General features: G+C 45.1%; 1 protein-coding gene across 8 annotated transcripts in view; it reads right to left on the minus strand.

The window, feature by feature from the left end:
* CENPT (centromere protein T) overlaps positions 1 to 20,962 on the minus strand; it is an 822,208-nt gene that overhangs the window by 258,943 nt on the left and 542,303 nt on the right. For all 8 annotated transcript variants that reach the window (XM_033941803.1, XM_033941802.1, XM_033941796.1 and 5 more), the window contains one exon: positions 7,728 to 8,330. In XM_033941803.1, coding sequence (XP_033797694.1) covers positions 7,728 to 8,330 — 603 coding nt within the window. The remainder of the gene's footprint in view (positions 1 to 7,727; positions 8,331 to 20,962) is intronic.

Genomic DNA, 20,962 nt, shown 5'->3' on the forward strand with positions numbered 1-20,962 from the left:
TTTCAACAGCCGTTGAAACACGACTTCTTAGCTCCGCAGAAACTAAGAGACTGCGCGCCTATGTCGGGCGGGAAGGCACTTGTGCGGTGCAGGCGTCAAGAACTTTTTTCAAGTTCTTGAAGTGATCATACTGGGGCTCTGTTCGTGATGTCACCCATCAGTGAGAACATGCTGCCTGTTTGTCCTGGGATAAAGAAAGAAATATTGGATGCATGGTCAGAAGGAAATGCAACCAGAGACTAATACAATTACCAAACAAAGATAGGGAAAATTATTTTATTTTCAATTTAGTGATCAAAATGCGTCAATGTTGAGAATTTATATCTGCTGTCTATATTTTGCACTATATTTGTCTATTTTTTTGTAGCTGTACCTGAGGTGACATTGCATATTTTAAAGTCATCTGCCTTGACCTCTCTGAAAACCCCCCAAATATAAATGATTATATTTTCTCTGCATACAGTGTGCTTTGTGTCTTTTAATTTTGTGGTTACCATTATGCATTGTTAAGATTATATTGTGTGTATATGAAAAATGAATGGAAGAAATTGCATTATATTTAGTACTATAGTTATGGTTGTGGGGTCAGGGGCAGAGCTTGAGTGGATCTAGGGTGGAGCATAGGCAGACCTTGGGTGGATCTGGGACGGATCTTGGGCAGGGGTACTTGGTTGATATTTGTTAGACTTAGAGGGTATTTGGCTTGAAGAAGTTGTGAAACACTGATGTAGAGTGATGTCATCCACACAGATGTTTGTGATACAGTTTGTGAACATGCTTAATGTTGATATTTGAAGGAGAATTTATGAATTGTGCTTTGTTACAGAATATCAAGACCATCCTTTGAAGCAGCTCCTTCAAACACAGCCCATGTCGGCTTTGAGGTCCTGGTTCATTGAAGTGAATAAGTCTTGTGACAGGGAAGCCCCTGGCCCTGCCATAAGAACTACAAAACCCAGCATGCATCCTGCCCTGGGCCCAGGAAAACCTGGCATGGAGCCGGGACTGCCGGCCCAGTCCGGAAGGGAAGATAAGAACCGGGTCATAGCACAGCCTAAGAGCCAGAGAGGGAGGGAACTTGAAGCTAGTTCTTCCCCCTATTACTCCTTTCCTCCTTCTCTGAAACCTAAACCCAATTTAGGAGAGGGTGGAGTTAACCCTCGGGGCGGGCAGATCAAAAAGCCTCAAATACAAACCAGGGGAAGTCAGAGGGGGAGCTCAGGTGGGAATAATTCCAATCAGCCAACAACCAGGAAGGATTGCAGCTACCAGAGAGCTCCGGTGCCTCAGCCCCGTTTGCTATCTAGGAGTCAGCCCCTCAGGAGGGAAAGCGAAGGCCCTGGACCAGACCTTGCCAGGCTGTACAAACCCTGGGAGGGTGCACCAAGAGATTGGCCGTGGAAAGGATTGGTGGGCAAAGAGCTAATATCCAGGCAAGACGGGGGTTGGGAGAGGCAACCCGAGAACACCGGGTGGAGAACCAGCCAGGGCTATGGGTCTATGGACTGGGAGATGAACAGTATTCCTGGGGAGAGTGAGCCCGGGGAAGATATGGACTTAGGGGAGAATGATATATGAGAGGTCCGTCCCATTCTCTCAACAATCCAGTCCAGGCTAAGGGAAGCCTTGGACACTAACTGTGTTTGAAGCAGGGTCAGACCAATCCTGGCCAATTGAGAAGTAATTATCAGAACTGTTTAGTTACCTTACCTCTGGTGGACTTGAAGGGGGTAAGCGACTTCTGAAAGTTAGCCCAGGGTGGGCTTTGTTACGTTCAGTAGTCCAGGACACATTCTGTGTAGGAGGATCTGGAAGCCAAACCTTTGTCTTATTTGTTGGGAGGTTTGGGGGTGTTAATTTGCTTTCTTTTGTAGACCTGGAAACTCCAGGCAGGGCACAAGGACTGAAGCCCAGGTTATGCTTGAGGGTGAAAAGTGTGAAGAACGTACTATATGTTCCAACATGTTTAGTTTTTTTTTTTTTTTGAAAACTTTAATAAATCCAGTTTCAGTTCCTAGGAAATCCGTCTTCCGGGTTTTCATTCATCCAGCCATATAAAAGGCGCAATAATAAATCTACCTGTGGTCCGAGCCCGGTCTCCCACCTACCTGGGAACCGGCCTAGTCACAGGAAGTTGGTGGCAGTGGTGGCATGTATCGTCGCCCACAGGCTGGAGAGGGAACTGCGGGGGAAAAAAAAAAAAAACGTTGGGGGGAAAAAAAAAAAAAAGGAAAAACTGTGGACTATTTTTTTTTTCTCTTCTCCTTTTGCCTTTTTGTGATTTCGAACTGGGCATAATTGACTGCAAAGGGTGTTTTTTGAAAAGCAGGAAAACCTCAGTAGTGGAACCAGGAGTCTGGGACAGTTTGGTTTTTTTTGGAAGTCCTGAGTGATGAAGCACCAAGATTCGGCTAATCTCGACTTTTAATTAGCCAGTTTGTGGATTACCAAAGCCAAGCAGGAAGCAAAGTTGCAGGCCGGAAGAAAAGGGTCCGGAAGTGTATAAGGAGCAGCAGGGAGGTGCCCAGGAGGGAGACTGCTGAGTCCAGGGAGAGGAACCGCACGTGCATGCCGAGAGAGCCAGAGGTCCTGGTCGGAGGAGTGGCTGGGGAGGCCCTAGGATCCCATCGCTAAGACACATCAGACCCTCAGGTAAACGTACTTAGGGAGGGCTGGTGTGGATTGCAGGGTAAGGGGACCAGAGAGCTCTGGACAGAGGGCGGATGGGAGAACCCTTGAGCTTAGGGTGCCGCACTTGGGTTTTCTTCTCTCTGTTGTTTATTTTCTAGGATGGAGGCGTCCAAGTTCTTGACAGGACTAGAGTCGGAGATGCGGAAACTCCAGCAGAGTTTCCAGGACATGCTGCAATCCCAGGCAGACCTGTGGAAGGCGGACCATCAAGTCCAGCAGACCTGTCACATAGAGCTATTACAGCAGATGACGGCTCAGATCCAGGCCATCAATAACCTGGCTCAGAGACAGGCCGTACCAATGACCAGTGGTGCAGGACCAGTCGTCAGGCTGGTAGCAGCTCCTTTTGGGGACTAAATAAGAGGGCTGCGGATGATGACATCCAAGACTTTTTGGTAGGGTTTGAGAGGGTTGCTGTAGCCTCACGCTGGCCAATGGACCAGTGGCCCGTCAGGTTGATACCCTGCCTGGGAGGGAGAGCCTTAGAGGCCTACCAGACTTTAAACACCGAGCAAGCGGCTGATTACACGGCCCTAAAGCGGACTTTATTGGCTTATCTAGGCTATGGCCCGGAGCATTATCGAAGACAGTTTCGAGCGGACCAGATGGCTCCGAACGAGCGGCCCCGAGCCCTGATACAACGGCTTAAACGGGGGTGTGAAAGGTGGTTACAACTGCAGCAAAAGATCATACAGCAGATCGTGGAAGAATTGGTGCGGGAGCAGGTGCTCGAGGCCAAGTTATGGTTAATGCGGATGGGGCCCCAATCTCTGGACGGACTGGGGAGGGACTTGGAGAACTATATCGAAGCTGAGGAAGCCCAGGGGCTCCCCAGGGGATCTCCCGAGCACAAAAGGGGTTCTTGCTCTTCCTTAGGGGAAAAGAGGGTGATGTTAGCCTCCAAGACCGAATTATCCCCGGCACCTAGCATATGGGTACGGGTGGAGGGAATACCCCTGAAGGCCGTAGTGGATTCGGGGGCAGACCAATCCCTTATTGCACTCTCCACCTGGGCCGATATTGTGAGGAAGGTGGGCCCTGAATGTGTGAGACCTGTGGGAGAGGTAAAATTGAAGTGTATACATGGGATTTCCACCCCATATCCTCTACGGAGAGTGAGCCTCCAGTATCAGGGACAGAGAAGCTGGGGAACGCTGGCCCTGGTATCTCGACCCCCAGTTTCCCTAATCTTGGGAAGAGATTGGGCAGGGTTTGAACAGTATGGAAGAAGGGGGTTGGTTCTGGCTAACAGACCAAGGGCGGTAAGCCCTCTAAGATGGGGCTCCAGGAGGGAAAGACCGAGCAACCCCTTTCGTTCCTGGGTCCCGGGGGAGGTACTGGCGAAGTTCCCAGTCTTTCCCCAGGAACAAAGGGAGGATGAGGTTCTGAAGCATGCCTGGGAGCAGGTTCAAGAGCCTTGGAATGCATGCCCGAGGTTCAGGGAGGAAGGGGGTCTTCTGTAAAGGGAGACTCTAAGGAAAGGGGGAGGGAACAGGATAGGAATGTACTATCCTATTTGCAAAATGTGAGGGGTAGATTGAGGTTAATGGCCGAGTGGAGCCAACAGGCCCTCCAGAAGAGTCAAGCCCGGCAAAAGACCTATGACCAGAATACCCGCCCTCGAAATCTAGTTGTGGGAGATAAGGTATTAGTCCTGGTGCCAGATGATCCCCCACAGATGATTCCCCCATGGTGCCAGATGATTCCACTATTTCCCCCGGCCCAGTGGAGGGGGCCGGGGGAAATAGTGGAAAAATTAAATGCAGTAGATTACCGGGTGAGAGATGAGAGGGGACGAGAACAAACCTTTCATGTTAATATGCTGAAGCCATGGAAGGAGCGCACAGTGCTATACTCCCAGGGGGGGGGGGGAAGAAGAGGAGGAGTTAGGACCCCAGGTAGAGGAGATTGGGGAAGTAGGGCGGCCCAATATAGGGGATACCCTGACCAGTGCCCAAAAGTGCCAGATGGAAGAATTATTGAAGCAATTTTCGGAGGTGTTATCCTCCTGGCCAGGGTATACTAAGCTCGGGCAGCATGAGATTCTTACGGCCCCAGGGAAGATTGTGCGTCGTAGACCCTACAGGTTGCCCGAAAGTAGGCCGGGGGAAGTGAAACAATTGGTGAAGGAGATGTTGGACCTAGGGGTAATTAAAGAGTCGCATAGCCCCTGGAACAGTCCCTTCGTGTTGGTGCCTAAGACTGATGGGAGCAACAGGTTCTGTATAGATTTTCGGGGGGTCAATGCCATTTCGGAATTTGATGCCTATCCCATGCCAAGGATTGAGGATCTGTTGGACAGGTTAGGGAAGGCTCAGTATTTATCCACTCTGGATTTATGCAAGGGATACTGGCAGATCCCATTGGCTGAGGGGGCAAAACAAAAGACGGCCTTCCAGACACCCTAGGGGTTCTTCCAGTTTCGCCGCATGCCATTTGGCTTGCATGGCGCTGCTGCAAATAGTCAAAGAATTGTGAATAAAGTTCTAGAGGGGCAAGAGGACTACTCCGCTGCCTACATGGACGATATTATTATCTTCACCCAGACTTGGAAGGAACACTTAGGGACGGTAAGGGCGATGCTAATAGCCTTGGGGAAAGCGGGGCTTACCGTCAACCCAAAGAAATGTTGGTTTGGACAGGCCCAAGTAAAATATTTGGGGTATCAGGTAGGACAAGGGCAAATTTGGCCGTTATTGGACAAGGTGGGGTGCATAAGAGGGTATCCCCGGCCCACGAACAAAAGACAGTTTAGGGGTTTCCTAGGATTAGTGGGCTACTATCGTAGGTTTATACCCCACTTTTCTGAAGCCGCAGCCCCTCTCACGGATATGCTGAAAAAGAACTTGCCTACTCAGCTGACGTGGTCAAGCAGGGCGAATAAGGGGTTTGATCAACTCAGGGAGTGTTTATGTTAGGATCCGGTGCTAAAAGGGGTAGATTTTGAGAAACCTTTCCTTTTGCAAACAGATGCTTCCCAGGAGGGATTAGGGGCGGTCTTATCCCAGATACATCAGGATAGGGAGCATCCCACCATGTACCTGAGCAGGAAATTATTGCCGCGGGAGCAGGCATATTCCACAGTGGAGAAAGAATGCCTGGCCATTAGGTGGGCCATTGACACCTTAAAATACTACCTGGAAGGGATGGCTTTCACCCTGGTAACGGATCATGCTGCCCTAACATGGCTGGAGAAAATGAAAGATAGCAACGCGAGACTGACTCGTTGGTATTTAGCTCTCCAGCCCTTCAACTTCAAGGTGGTACATAGGCCGGGGGCTCTTCACAAAAATGTAGACGTAATGTCGCGACTGAGCGAGGACGCTGAGGGTTCCAGGGAGGAAAGTACTAATAGTGGTTTAAGTAGGGGGGTATGTGACAGGGAAGCCCCTGTCCCTACCAAAAGAACTACAAAACCCAGCATGCATCCTGCCCTGGGCCCGGGAAAATCTGGCATGGATCCGGGACTGCCGGCCCAGTCCGGAAGGGAAGAGAAGAACCGGGTCATAGCCCAGCCTAAGAGCCAGAGGGGGAGGGCACTTGAAGCTAGTTTTTCCCCCTATTACTCCTTTCCTCCTTCTCTGAAACCTAAACCCAATTTAGGAGAGGGTGGAGTTAACCCTCGGGGCGGGCAGATCAAAAAGCCTCAAATACAAACCAGGGGAAGTCAGAGGGGGAGCTCAGGTGGGAATAATTCCAATCAGCCAACAACCAGGAAGGATTGCAGCTACCAGAGAGCTCCGGTGCCTCAGCCCCTCAGGAGGGAAAGCTAAGGCCCTGGACCAGACCTTGCCAGGCTATACAAACCCTGGGAGGGTGCACCAAGAGATTGGCCGTGGAAAGGACTGGTGGGCAAAGAGCTAACATCCAGGCAAGACGGGGGTTGGGAGAGGCAGCCCGAGAACACCGGGTGGAGAACCATCCAGGGCTATGGGTCTATGGACTGGGAGATGAACAGTATTCCTGGGGAGAGTGAGCCCAGGGAAGATATGGACTTAGGGGAGAATGATATATGAGAGGTCCGTCCCATTCTTTCAATAATCCAGTCCAGGCTAAGAGAAGCCTTGGACGCTAACCGTGTTTGAAGCAGGGTCAGACCAATCCTGGCCAATTGAGAAGTAATTATCAGAACTGTTTAGTTACTTTACCTCTAGTGGACTTGAAGGGGGTAAGCGACTTTTGAAAGTTAGCCCAGGGTGGGCTTTGTTACGTTCAGTAGTCCAGGACACATTCTGTGTAGGAGGATCTGGAAGCCAAATCTTTGTTTTATTTGTTGGGAGGTTTGGGGGTGTTAATGTGCTTTCTTTTGTAGACCTGGAAACTCCAGGCAGGGCACAAGGACTGAATGAAGCCCAGGTTATGCTTGAGGGTGAAAAGTGTGAAGAACGTACTATATGTTCCAACATGTTTAGTTTTTGTTTTTGTTTTTTTGAAAACTTTAATAAATCCGGTTCCAGTTCCTAGGAAATCCGTCTTCCGGGTTTTCACTCATCCAGCCATATAAAAGGCGCAATAATAAATCTACCTGTGGTCCGAGCCCGGTCTCCCACCTACCTGGGAACCGGCCCGGTCACAGTCTATAGTAGATAAGAGTTATTGCTTTACTGGCATTTTATATATAAATATAAAAAAGGATAAAAAGACTTTTATTAAATGAATACAATTTTTATGGACTGATGAGGTAGGTAAATCATGAGCTTTAAAGCACGCTCATGTAGCAGTAACCACTGAGGTCTATTATATTCACAAATAATTTGGATTGGGTACTGCTGCTTTACAGAATATATAAAAAATAAAGTTTTGAATATTTAAAGTTTGGATAGATATAGGTGGGCAGATCTTTGGATGCTGAGTTACAACTGAATGGAATGGTTCTGTTAATAATTAGAAAAAAAATCAGTGTACCAGTATGGTATATTACACCCCTTCTAGTCATATGATAGACAAAAAGGCAGCCAAGAAGGTCTGAAGCTTTTAATGTTCATTATCACTTGCAAAGCAATCTGAACTTTTGGCCGTTTTCCAAAGTTACTTACCATTGTCCACCAATTTTTCAGTATCATGTAGGCTCTTTCTAAAACTTATGGATGACACCAAACGCTTTGTTCCATTCTTATCCCTTTGTTCAAGGTCCGTCGTCATCCCTTTTGCCAGAGCTACATCATTCTCTGTAGTGTCAGCTGAATTAAACTCTTCTTCCATCAATACTACCTCATTCTCCACATCTAAACCAGATGACTCATTTTGCTCCTCTACCCCTTCAATAACCAATGCCTTCTCTGAATCCACATTAAGATAAGATTCCTCTTTTACTCCTTCCAATTGAGCTATGTCTTTCTTTGAATCCACTTCCCTTTGTATCCCAACTTTTGGTTCCAGGTCATCTGTGCTAGTCAGCTCTTCACTGACAACATCTCCTTTGTGAACCAATGAGCTCTTGAGGCTCTGTTTGGATATGGACAGCAAATATGGAGACCTGGGCTGAGAAAGTTCCTGAAGGGTTTGCCCTTTGGGCTGAGGCAGCACAAATAGCTCGGTGTTACTAAGTATGATCTCTGTATTGGTCTGTAGTGCATTTGAAAGAAGCATCGATCCATCTGTGCTGACCACCATTGACTCCACAAAGCAATTCTGTGAACCTGTTTATAAATATTAAATTTTAAAAAGTTAGTTTTTCATTGGATTAGGAGAGAGAAAAGCAAGTATGTGCAGCTTATCAGGAACAGGTGCTTTAGTTTAGGAGGCAGAATATACATATTACAGTTAAATTTATATAGCACTTTTACCCAAAGTAGTCACTGATTAAATTAAAAGACTAAGCATTACAACCCTTGAATATATATATATATATATGATGACGGTGCTAATGGAGGAGCTGCCTTTAATGTAAAAAGTATTTGGTCATTCAATGTCAAGTGTTCTAGGGCTCTCTGACATGGTGACAAAATTCGTCAACGTTCCCGTCCCCGTGGATAACTGCGGGAAATAATCCCATGTCATTTTCTAGTGTCTATTTCAACCTCAGTCCTTCTACACCAGCATTCTTCAAAGCAAAGCTTGTGTGTCAGTGGTTGTGGCCATTCATACTCTGATTCTTCCCTCTCTCCTTAAAGAATGGCATAAAGATGGTTTCCCGCGGTTATCCACGGGGACGGGAACAGTGATGAATTTTGTCACCGTGTCATTCTCAGTCTCTACCTCACCATCATGATTTTTGATGAAATTTTGTATGCTGAATCTTACATGACCCAACCGAACTCTGGTAAAGTTTAAGATTCACCGTGGAATACTTGTGGAGATATAGCTCTTTGTTTGATACCATACTGCGACCATATATGACCATTGAAAGTATCCCTTCAAAATCTGTGCAACTTTGACTCAAAATATTTCTTTGATTATATAAGCAAAACAAATAAAACTTGCTGATTTTATAAAACCTTTTACAATCTATTCAATGGAACTAATGCAGATTTTCATTTTTTGAAACTGGCATACATAAAAAGCCTCAAAGTGGACAAAAAAATGTTAGCATTTAGCCTTCTGAGGCTCCGGTAATAATGAAGCTATCACCCATAAAATTTTGTCTATTTTGTAACATGACTTTGTTATCAAATATGATTTCAACTTTTAAGCTAATCTCCTTATTTTATAATTTCACTTTATATTTTGTGATTTTTTTTTTAAACATAAAAATGGGGCATTTTCAACCAGTTTTTGCAAAAACAAAACAAAACACGAGTCATCTAGAAACATTTTTGAATCAGCTCTATTAAAGCATGTTTCGAACCACCTGAAAAAGTTGATTTTGTTTTTCAATGCAAGCAGTGTCTGATAAGGGCCAAAGGCCATAGAAGTTTCTGTGGTAACTACACACATTAATATACAAATATGGTAGCTCTTCAAATACTGTAGCTTTTATTGACCAATTTCTTGGGGCCAAAGTCAATATTTGAATTTTTTTAGATCTATCAGATATTCCAATTTTATTTCTTCAATTCTTGACATAACACACATTCTGTAGTTTGGCTAGATTGTCCAACATCCTGAACCGCTAGTCCAGTGGCAGAAATTATCTTGTGCATTATCACATTTTGTACTCATTCAATTTTTCATTTTGTATAACTATTTCTACTGCTCACTTTTGGAAATTTCAAAGGAGATTTGCCCATTGCAGATAAGCTTTAGTTATTTGTGGCAGAAGTGTCCCTTTCAAATTCATCAGAAGATGGAGACGATGCAACTACAGTTTCTATCATAGAAGTAAATTCAGCTTTACATTTGGGGCAAATTTTCTGACCTGGTTTAGTGTTTTTGTCAGTTGATTCAATTTATCGGCAATTTTGAGATCAATTTCCAAAAGATGATTTTGCTTTCCAAACAGATTACAACATTTCTTTTGTGTTGTCTCATCTTTTTTTAGATACATTGCTTCGTAATGAAAGCAGATTTGATCATCATCCAAGAGATTAATTTCTGACTACTGAATAAGCAGTGATTTGTCTGCTGATAATTGGTGTACCGATTTGAGCCCAACTTTTTGCTATAAAATAAGCTGTGACACTTCGAGGATGACTGTTGTCTTCTAACAATGCATGTTCCTGTTGAAGAACCATGGTCACAACCCAATTCAGTTGTTTCCATTATGAATTAATTAATAAATAACAAATTCATATAAATCTACACAGAAAAGAATTACCAAAAATAGAGTAGGCCTTGAGATAAAAAGGAATCATCTCAATAATATCGACTACCTTGTACAAATTGTAATATAGCAATATGCTAAACTCATACGCTGCTTATTAAACCAAAAACAGCAACTTGCTAAACCTGTGCACTGCTGCTGTGCTTGATGAATTTATAGAATTTATGTCAGCTATTAGAGACTAAGGGCTTGCCCCATCTGTCTTCAGCCTTCTAATATGAAGGAAGAACTCTAATCTTAAGCAGGAATTGGATGCAATCAAAGCAGCTTCCATCACTGTGTAGAATCATACCAAATTACCACCACAGTAGAGTCAAACTGCGACATGTGACACAAAAATTCACCCTCACAGTTGCACCTATGGAATTATTTTGCTCCATTACAGCTAAAGAAAGAACAGAAATGGAACTGGTACCAGTGAAAGTAGTTCATGAAGAAAAGCACCCATAAAGGAAAAGAAAGCTCAATCCAGAAAATTATTGCTTTTAGGGGATTCATCATCAGAGGCATTAACCTTGGAACACAAGGACACAACAGTGAAGTGTCTCCCAGGATCCTTGGCTACCAGGAGTCTCAAACAAATACTGTCTATAATTAGAGAAGAAACTAAGAATTCTAAAGCTGATGTTGTTATCCATTTGGGAACAAATGACTTGGCCAACAACTCACCACTTTCAGAGCAGAAATCTTTTCGGGATCTAAGTGAGGGTTTAAAACCTTTTGTAAAGACAGTAGCTTTTTCAGAAGTACTACCTATATATTGAAAGGAAGAGGAAAGAGTTAAATACACAAATGACTTCAATAGTTGCTCAAAGCCTGGTGTCATCAAGAAGGCTTTAGGTATATAGAAGGATGGGGAAATACATGGAAAGATAAGAGACTATATGATAATGATGGGCTACATCTTACTATAGTAGGAAAAAGAATCCTTGTTGAGAAATTTAGACATGTTTCTAGGCATTTAAATTAGAAGATGGGGTGGCGTACATATGAATGACAATTATGGAAGCCACCCCCAACAAAAGAGAAGATGTGATGGTAGTAAAGATAGCAACGTAAACAATATTAGCAACTTACTTCTTAGCAACGCAACAAGAAGCAAAACTAAACATAAAACAATACAAAAAAGGAGTTTACCCTGAAAGATAGCAGGAAAGCAATGACCACAAACGCTTGCAGTCTAAGCAGCAAAGTTCATGATCTGCATGCCCTGATGTTAGAGGCAGACCTGGATATTGTTGCCATCACAGAGACATGGTTCAGTGAATCCCATGGATGGGATGCAAACATACCAGGATATAATCTTTATAGGAAGGACATAGATTGTCAAAGAAGGTGGAGGGGTAGCTCTCTATGTAAAGATCGATATCTAAGCGACATGCAGGTGACCTGGGGAGTGAAAGAAGTGATATGGATCGCTCTGAAAAGATTGAGAGGGGATATGATTAAAACATTCAAGATAATGAAAGGAATAGACTTAGTAGATAAAGACAGGTTGTTCAACCTCTCCAAGGTAGAGAGAACAAAAAGGCACTCTCTAAAGTTAAAAGGGGATATCCATACAAACGTAAAGAAGTTCTTCTTCACGCAGAGAGTGGTAGAAAACTGGAACGCTCTTCTGGAGGCTGTTATAGGGGAAAACACTCTCCAGGGATTCAAGACAAAGTTAGACAAGTTTCTGATGAACTAGAACGTATGCAAGTAAGGCTAGATTCAGGGCACTGGTTTTTGAAATAAGAGCTGCCGTGTGAGCGGACTGCTAGCACGATGGACCACTGGTCTGACCCAGCAGCGGCAATTCTTATGTTCTTAACTTCTATCTACATGGGTTTAATCTACAGACCTCCAATTCAAATGCAACAAATTGATAAAGATCTGATTGCAGATATCAAAAAGTTTGGAAAGAAAGAGGAACTGCTGCTGTTGGGTGATTTCAATCTGCCGGGTGCAGACTCGAAAGTTCCATCTGTGAAATTGGAAAGAAGTAGGGAAGATTGTGGATGCCTTTCAAGAGGCTCTGCTCAGACAAATGATGACGGAACCCACAAAGGAAAAAGCGATACTGAATCTGGTACTCACAAATGGGGAGAATATCTCTAATATTCAAGTGGGTGCCCACCAAGAAAGTAGCGGCCATTAAACAGGCTTGGTTTGATATGACAGCTGAAGTTGAGGGTAGCCACACAAAACTCCAAGTCCTAGATTTCAAATGTACAGACTTTAGCAAAATGGGAGAGTACTTGAAAGAAGAGCGGACGGGTGGACATAAGAGAAGTGTAAAATCTGTGCAATAAAAATGGCTACAGACCTTTATGTGAAGAAAATAAATAAAAACAGGAGAAAAAGGAAACCAATATGGTTCTCTAAACTAGTGGCGGAGGAAATAAAACAAAAGAGTTGGCATTGAAGCAGAGGAGTTCTGAGTGGTTGGGAGCCAGCACATCCTGAAGCAGCCATTTCCGGCGAAATGCTGGGCAACGCGTCGATGTGACACTTGCTCTTTGTACCTACCATCGTGTGGGATAAGTATACATTTTTTTCTTCCTGATTATTTGAATGAGGATTACAAGCAGCTGAGAGTGCTTTGAGTAGTCTATTTGTGTTTCCCTGCATTGCTTAAGGCTTATAACATCTCCCAATATGAAAGGTTTTTTTTATGGCTATGACGAGATTTACCCCTGGAGAATTTTCCCACATTTGTTTCACTCAAGAAGGTGTTTTTGTGTGTGTGAGTGGGGGGGGGGGGGGGCTCTGAGGCTTTTTCTTTTATATTTCTTCACATTAGTTGGGCTAAGATGTTAGTGAAGCTCTTGCACTGACGGAATTCGGCATTTATTTCCACTCTATCCTCTTCTCCTTTGGAGTGTGTGTTTTTTGAGTAGAAGTGAGTTGTATTCAATATTATATTGTCCTTCCACACTTGTGTTCGTGGATCTAGTTTGTGAAATATAAAACAACTCAAGAAGAGGTGTACAGAAAGGACTACCAGGTGAAACTGAAAGAAGTCTGGTGAAAGCGCAAGTGGAAGAGCAAATGGTTAAAATTGTATAAAACGGAGACAAAAATTTTTACAGATATATTAGTGAAAGGAGGAAGATGAAAAACAGAATTGTGAGACTAAAAGATGCTATGAACTGATATGTGGCAAGTGATGAGGAAAAAGCAAACATGCTAAACAAATACTTCTGTTCTGTGTTCACGGAAGAAAATCCTGGAGAAGGACCGAGATAGTGTGGCAAAGTTACACACGAGAATGGAGCACAAACCACACTGTTCATGGAAGAAAGTGTTTATGAATAACTTGAAAAACTGAAAATGGACAAAGCAATGGGACCGAACGGGATCCATCCCAGGATATTGAGGGAGCTCTGAGAGGTTCTGGCAGGTCCTATTAAAGATTTCTTCAACAAATCTTTGGACAGAAGTGGTTCCTGGGGATTGGAGAAAAGTGGATGTGATACCAATTCACAAAAGTGGTCGCAGAGATGAAGCGGGAAACTACAGACCAGTATGCTATGGTGTTAGTGGATATGGACGTGGGCAATCGCGGAGGTAGTGGGTGGTGCTTCCCTGCTTATTTGTATGAGGATCCTCACTTTCAACAATATTTGGTGGAACGGTGGGTGGCTTATACACATTTTAATGCTGCCCATGCTGATGACCCGGTCCTTTATTGAGAAGCCTCTAAGGCGGTCCTTCATGGGTTTGTTATCGCTTATGTAGCTGTGTGGAATCACCATATTGCTGCTAAAATCATTTCTCTTGAATGCCAAATTCATTCTCTCGTCATTTCAAAATTAGATTATTGTAATGCTCTGTTTAAGGGAATAGCCCAAAAAGAAATCAAACGACTACAGATCATACAAAACACATATATTAGGCTTATTACAAAAGCTAAAAAATTTGACCATATAACACCTCTTCTTAAGGAAGCCCATTGGCTTCCAGTGGCCCACAGAATACTATACAAACTTAGCTTGCTCACTTTTAAATCTCTTCTTCTTAAAACTCCCGCTTTTATTCATAAATTATTAATCCCTTACTCCTCTAACAGAACTCTAAGATCAGATGAACAGCATTTATTAACAATCCCTTCATTAAAAATAATAAATACGTGCCGACAATATATTTTTTCAGTCACAGCTCCTCAAAACTGGAATTCTCTCCCTAGTTATTTACGAGAAGAAATCACATTAGAAAAATTTAAAACTAAACTGAAAACTTTTCTTTTTAACGACGCCTTCACAATTTAACCCCAGCGGAAATTTTTTCCTTTTAAGAATTTTAATGAGTCTTAAAATCAACCTTTTCTTCTTTCCACAATCTCATATTAAATCATTTACATTTTTTACCCTTTCCTTTTGTGTTTTCCATTTTTGTATCCCACTCTTTAATTATATATTGTAATTTCTTCCCCGACCTATCCTTTTGTTTCCAGTTCTTGTCAATTGTCCGTGTCCCGTCAGTCATTATTTATTTTATATATATATCTTTTTACTGTAATTTTACTTACTTGTAAATCGCTTTGAAGAATGACAAAGCGATTAATCAAATACATATTAAACTTGGAAACTTGGCAATTTCAGTATGCTAAGCAGACTTATCTTTGTCGTCCCACTCTTGCACATAAGGAGAGTATGTTGGCTGCATAGGTAGCCTTAAATACTCTGCTGCATAAATGGGCTATGCATCGTACCATCTACCAAAAATTTAAGTTCTTTCGTTTTGGAAACCGTCCTGGCCGTTTTCTTGCTCGTCTCACTAAGTCCTGGGCTGGTTCATTCTATACATCTTTCTGGTGGGACTGTTACTAATGGTACTGACTGGATTCCCCAATTTTCATGACTATTTTTCTCATTTGTATACAACTGATTCACCTTCTCAGCCCTTTTTGGTAGTTTATCTGGAGGATGCATCTTTCCCCCTTTTAACCCCGCAGATGTTAGATTAATTGAATGCACCTTTAAGAGAGGTAGAAATTCAACAAGTTATTAAGTCTCTGTCAACTTGCAAGGCCCTGGACTTGATGGGTTTACTGCAGAGTATTATAAGATGCTTCTTTATTATCTTCCAGGAGCAATGGTGCCAATACTTGTGTAGATGATGCTTCTTTTCCCCGGGTTGCCACCGATGCTCTTATTACTCTCATTCCAAAACCAGGAAAAGATCCTCTGTCAGTTAAATCTTATTGCCCTATTTCTCTACCCAATGTCGATCTTAAGACTTCTGCATGGGTGTTGGTGGATAGATTGACGTCCTTCTTGCCACAGCTTTTAGGGGAGGAGCAAGTGGATTTGTGCGTGGATACCAATCTGCACTTAATGTTTGCAAGGTATTGACTGCTTTGGTGATGGACCAGGCAGCTGCAACACTTGGGTTGCTGGTCAGCCCAGATGCAGACAAAGCCTTCGACCAGGTGGAGTGGTTGTTCCTCTTCCTTACACTGTCCCACATGTAGTTTTCTGGTTGGTTCTTAGATAGTCTGTATACTTTATATGCTAGTCCTCGGGCATCAATTCTAGTTAATGGGACCTGCTCCTCTTCCTTTACTATTTCACGGGGGACCCATCAGGGGTGCCCCTCTCTTGCTTTTTCTCCTACACTTAGAATCTTTATTGCAAACCTTTAAACGGGATGCATATACCACTGGTCTTTGCATTGCTAACACTAAGCTGAAAGTCTTGGCCTTTGCTGATGATTTGATGCTCATTTTGACTAATCCGGTCCATTCTATGTTTCATCTGCTTGATGTCTTGATGGAGTATGGCTTTCATTTCGGTTTATTGAATTATCAGAAATCTGTAGCCCTTCCATACCAACCTGCTCTGCAAGCACACTAGAATGGTATCTTCCCATTGACCTGGGCTTCTGGGAAAGTGGTATATCTGGGGATTATTATTCCGCAGGATATTACTTAATTACCTGACCTTAATATATAGCCCTTGCTGGACAAGACTAAGTCCCGTTTGCTGGCATGGCGACAATTTCCTCTTTCGTTGATGGGTCGTATTGCTCTTTTTAATATGATAATACTTCCTCAATGGTTGTAAGTTTATCAAATGCTTCCCCTGGTCTTTCTAAGTGTGTGGAGAGCCAACTGGATAAAATACTGTGGGGGTTTCTTTGGTTGGGTGGCCGCCCACATCTTCCATTACGTCTGGTGGCTTTTCCGATAGGTGAGAGAGGCTTGGGATTGTTGCCTATGCGGAGATTTGTGGAGGCTTATCATATGAGGCATATACACGATTGGTTTTTCTCTATGTCTTACTTTTTTTGGACTCCGATTGAATTACAGTTTTGGATAAACAATCACCAACTCTGCCTCTGTGCACTCATGCAACAAGGAATGCATTATGCCTAGCAGTAATACAGGTCAAACTGTGTATTACTCAAAATTAAGGCAATCCCCAGGTCTTTTAACAGCTAATTGAAATAAATTAACTTACTAGGTCACCCTTGGAGTGTGTGTGGGTTGAAATCTCATGAAACACATCCATGTTGGTTAGTTCCTCAGAAAGCTACACAAAGTTCTTCTCGTTTTAATTGCTTTATGCAGCTTTCTGGTGAATGCACTTCCTTCTGTAAGTTATGTACAAAAAAGCACAGTTACTTACCGTAACAGGTGTTATCCAGGGACAGCGGGCAGCTATTCTCACATGTGGGCGACGTCATCGCCTTTCTCTGACGTCAAGCCCTCTTGCCCCAGCCAACCACGGCACCCCCGACACAATCGGGGCAAGAGGGAGCTCAAGCCCTCTTGCCCCCCCCCCCGACTCCCCGACACGATCGGGGCAAAAGGGAGCCCAAGCCCTCTTGCCCCACCGACTCCCCAACTCCCCGACAATATCGGGCCAGGAGGGAGCCCAAGCCCTCTTGGCTCTGGCGACACCCCCCCCCCCCCGCTAGTTGTTCGGGCCAGGAGAGAGCCCAAGTCCTCCTGGCCCTGGCGACCCCCCCACTAGCTGTTCGGGCCTGGGAGCCTTAGGTCCCTCCTGGGGGCGGGGCCTTGGGCACATGGTCGGGATGGGTCCATGTGCCTCAGGCCCCGCCCCCAGGAGGGACCTAAGGCTCCCGGGCCTATTCTAATTGGCCCAGGCGCCTTAGGCCCCACTAGTAGGCGGAGCTTTGGGACGGATGGGCCATTCCGGCCTCATTCCGTCATTGGCTGCCTGCCGGACAGGCGGGTTTGGGTCCCGTCTGTCCGGCCAACTACACAAAGGTACGGGGAAGGGAGGTGGGGGTGTCGTGAGGGTCAGCCAGGGGGGTCGCGGGTCGGCTGGGGGGGCTGTCGGAGGTTCTTGGGGGGGGCGCTCGTTGGGGGGAGGGGGGTTTGCGTCGAGGGCAGGAGGGCCTGGGATCCCTCCTGCCCGTAATGTAGTGCGGGGTGGGGGTAGGGGGGTCGCCGTGGCCAGGAGGGTTTGGGCTCCCTCCTGGCCAGAACAACTAGCGGGGGGGGGGGGGGGGTCGCCAGGGCCAGGAGTACTTGGGCTCCCTCCTGGCCCGAACAACTAGCGGGGGGGGGGGGGTCACCAGAGCCAGGAGGGCTTGGGCTCCCTCCTGGCCCGATATTGTCGGGGAGTTGGGGAGTCGGCGGGGCAAGAGGGCTTGGGCTCCCTTTTGCCCCGATCATGTCAGGGAGTCGGGGGGGCAAGAGGGCTTGAGCTCCCTCTTGCCCCGATCGTGTCGGGGGTGCCGCGGTTGGCTGGGACAAGAGGGCTTGAGCTCCCTCTTGCCCCGATCGTGTCGGGGAGTCGGCGGGGCAAGAGGGCTTGATGTCAGAGAAAGGGCGGGACCACCGGAAGAAGTAGCGCAGGCGCAGGGCTCACAGAAGGGCCGGACCACCAAGAGTAAGCAGCAGGACACCGGTAGGAGCTTCTACATGATGGGGGGGGGTCGGGAGGCTGTGGGGGTGCGAGCGGTCCTTCAGGGTGGGGGTGCAGGTGGGAGTGCGTGTGAGCGGTCCTTCGGGGTGGGGGTGTGGGTGAGCGGTCCTTCGGGATGGGGGTGCGAGCGGTCCTGCAGGGGGGTGAATCGGGCGTCGGGGGGGAACTATGCAAAACAATTTTTTGTACAATGCGCTCACGCGTATAACGCGCAAGGTTATGCACGGTTTGTAAAAACCGTGTATAACGCGCGCATTATATGCGTGAAAATACGGTAATACAAAAGGGGAGAGGTGATAGAACTACAATTAAGTATTTTTTAAAGTTCTGAGGAGAAACATATATGGAAAGAACAATAGGGCACGGGATCTAAAAAGATAAAGAAGAAAAGAAAAAAGAAGTGCAATTAGATATGCCCTGCGATATGATAGCTTAAGGATCTGCCATTTTGAGAGGAGCCTGCTCTACTAATCTATTATGTGGAAAAAACATTATTTATATGATTACAGAGCTTTTTCCCCTGAAGTAGTCTTTTGAGGCAAAACAGAAGTGCTTTCTGTTTGGAAGCGGAACATTGGATAAAAGAATGATTGTTGCTGCAATTTGAAATAAGTATTTCCAAGTTTTCACATTCTTTTTTCATGTTATTAAGAATTGCTTATATTTACACCAGGCTGTTGCCATTATAACCAGTTTTAGACAGATTGGATTTCTACTCAAATATTTTGATGAACGAGACAAAATGAATTTTGAAAAATAAGTTTAGGAAGCAAATGAAAAAGCACAGTTACTTACCGTAACAGGTGTTATCCAGGGACAGCAGGCAGATATTCTTGACTGATGGGTGACGGCACCGACGGAGCCCCGGTACCGACAATTTTAGAGTGATTGCACTCTAAGAACTTAGAAAGTTCTAGCTAGGCCGCACCGCGCGTGCGCGAGTGCCTTCCCACCCGACGGAGGTGCGCGGTCCCCAGTTAAGATAAGCCAGCTAAGAAGCCAACCCGGGGAGGTGGGAGGGACGCAAGAATATCTGCCTGCTGTCCCTGGATAACACCTGTTATGGTAAGTAACTGTGCTTTATCCCAGGACAAGCAGGCAGCATATTCTTGACTCCAAGCTAACAAAAAGAGGGATGGAGGGAAGGTTGGCCATTAGGAAAATAGATTTTGTAAAAAAGATTAGCCGAAGTGTCCATCCCGTCTGGAGAATGAATCCAGACAATAGTGAGATGTAAAAGTATGAACTGAGGACCAAGTAGCAGCCTTGCAGATTTCCTCAATGGAAGTGGAGCGGAGGAAAGCTACAGATGCTGCCATAGCTCTAACTTTGTGGCCCGTGACAGAACCATCCAGTGTCAGGCCCGACTGAGCATAACAGAATGAAACGCAAGTAGCAAGCCAATTGGATAAAGTGCGTTTAGAAACAGGATGACCCATCTTGTTAGGGTCAAAAGACAAAAAAAGTTGAGGAGATGATCTGTGAGGCTTAGTGCGTTCGAGATAGTAAGCCAAAGCACGTTTACAGTCCAAAGTATGTAAAGCCTGTTCACCTGGATGAGAATGAGGCTTCGGGAAAAAACAGGCAAGACAATGGACTGGTTAAGGTGAAATTCAGACACAACCTTAGGGAGAAACTTTGGATGGGTACGCAGAACTATCTTGTCATGGTGAAAAACAGTGAAAGGTGGATCTGCCACCAATGCATGTAACTCACTGACCCTCCTGGCAGAAGTGAGAGCAATAAGGAAGAGCACTTTCCAAGTAAGAAATTTGAAATGTACTGTGGCCAAAGGTTCAAAAGGAGGCTTCATTAAGGCAGAAAGAACTACATTTAGATCCCAGACTACAGGAGGGGGCTTGAGAGGTGGTTTAACTTTGAATAGGTCCCACATGAATCTGGAAAACAAAGGATGAGCAGAGAGGGGTTTTCCATGAATTGGCTCATGGAAAGCAGCAATGGCACTGAGATGAACTCTGATAGATTTGAGACCAGAATCAGATGAGGAAAGAAGATAGTCCAACACCAGCCCCACTGCTAAAGACGTGGGATTATGGTGATGCAAGAGGCACCAGGAAGAAAACTGAGACCACTTCTGTTAATGAAGAGTGGCAGGTTTCCTGGAAGCATCAATGACAGAACGGACAGGCTGAGAAAGAAGAGAATGAGCCGCAGTTAGCCCGAGAGATTCCAAGCTGTCAGGTGCAGAGACTGTAAGTTGGGATGTAGAAGGGACTGCTGATGCTGAGTAAGCAGTGTAGGAAACAGTGGAAGAAGTATGGGCTCCCTGGTACTGAGTTGAAGTAGAAGGGAAAACCAATGTTGCCTGGGCCATCGTGGAGCGATGAGAATCATATTGGCCTGTTCCTTCCTGAGCTTGAACAATGTCCTCAGCATGAGAGGTAGAGGAGGAAATGCACAGAGGAAGAGATTGGTCCAATCCAGGAGAAATGCATCGGGTGCCAGACGGTGAGGGGAGTAAAGTCTGGAGCAAAACAGGGGCAGTTGATGATTGTGAGGAGCTGCAAAAAGGTCCACCTGAGGAGTGCCCCATTGAGCGAAAATGGACTGGAGAGTCATGGGATCGAGAGTCCATTCGTGAGGTTGGAGAATTCTGCTGAGATTGTCTGCTAAGGAATTCTGCTCCCCTTGAATGTAGACAGCTTTCAGGAATAAATGACGAGCT

The sequence above is a fragment of the Geotrypetes seraphini genome, chromosome 4, assembly GCF_902459505.1.
Source record: "Geotrypetes seraphini chromosome 4, aGeoSer1.1, whole genome shotgun sequence".
In the NCBI taxonomy this organism is placed as follows: Eukaryota; Metazoa; Chordata; class Amphibia; order Gymnophiona; family Dermophiidae; genus Geotrypetes; species Geotrypetes seraphini.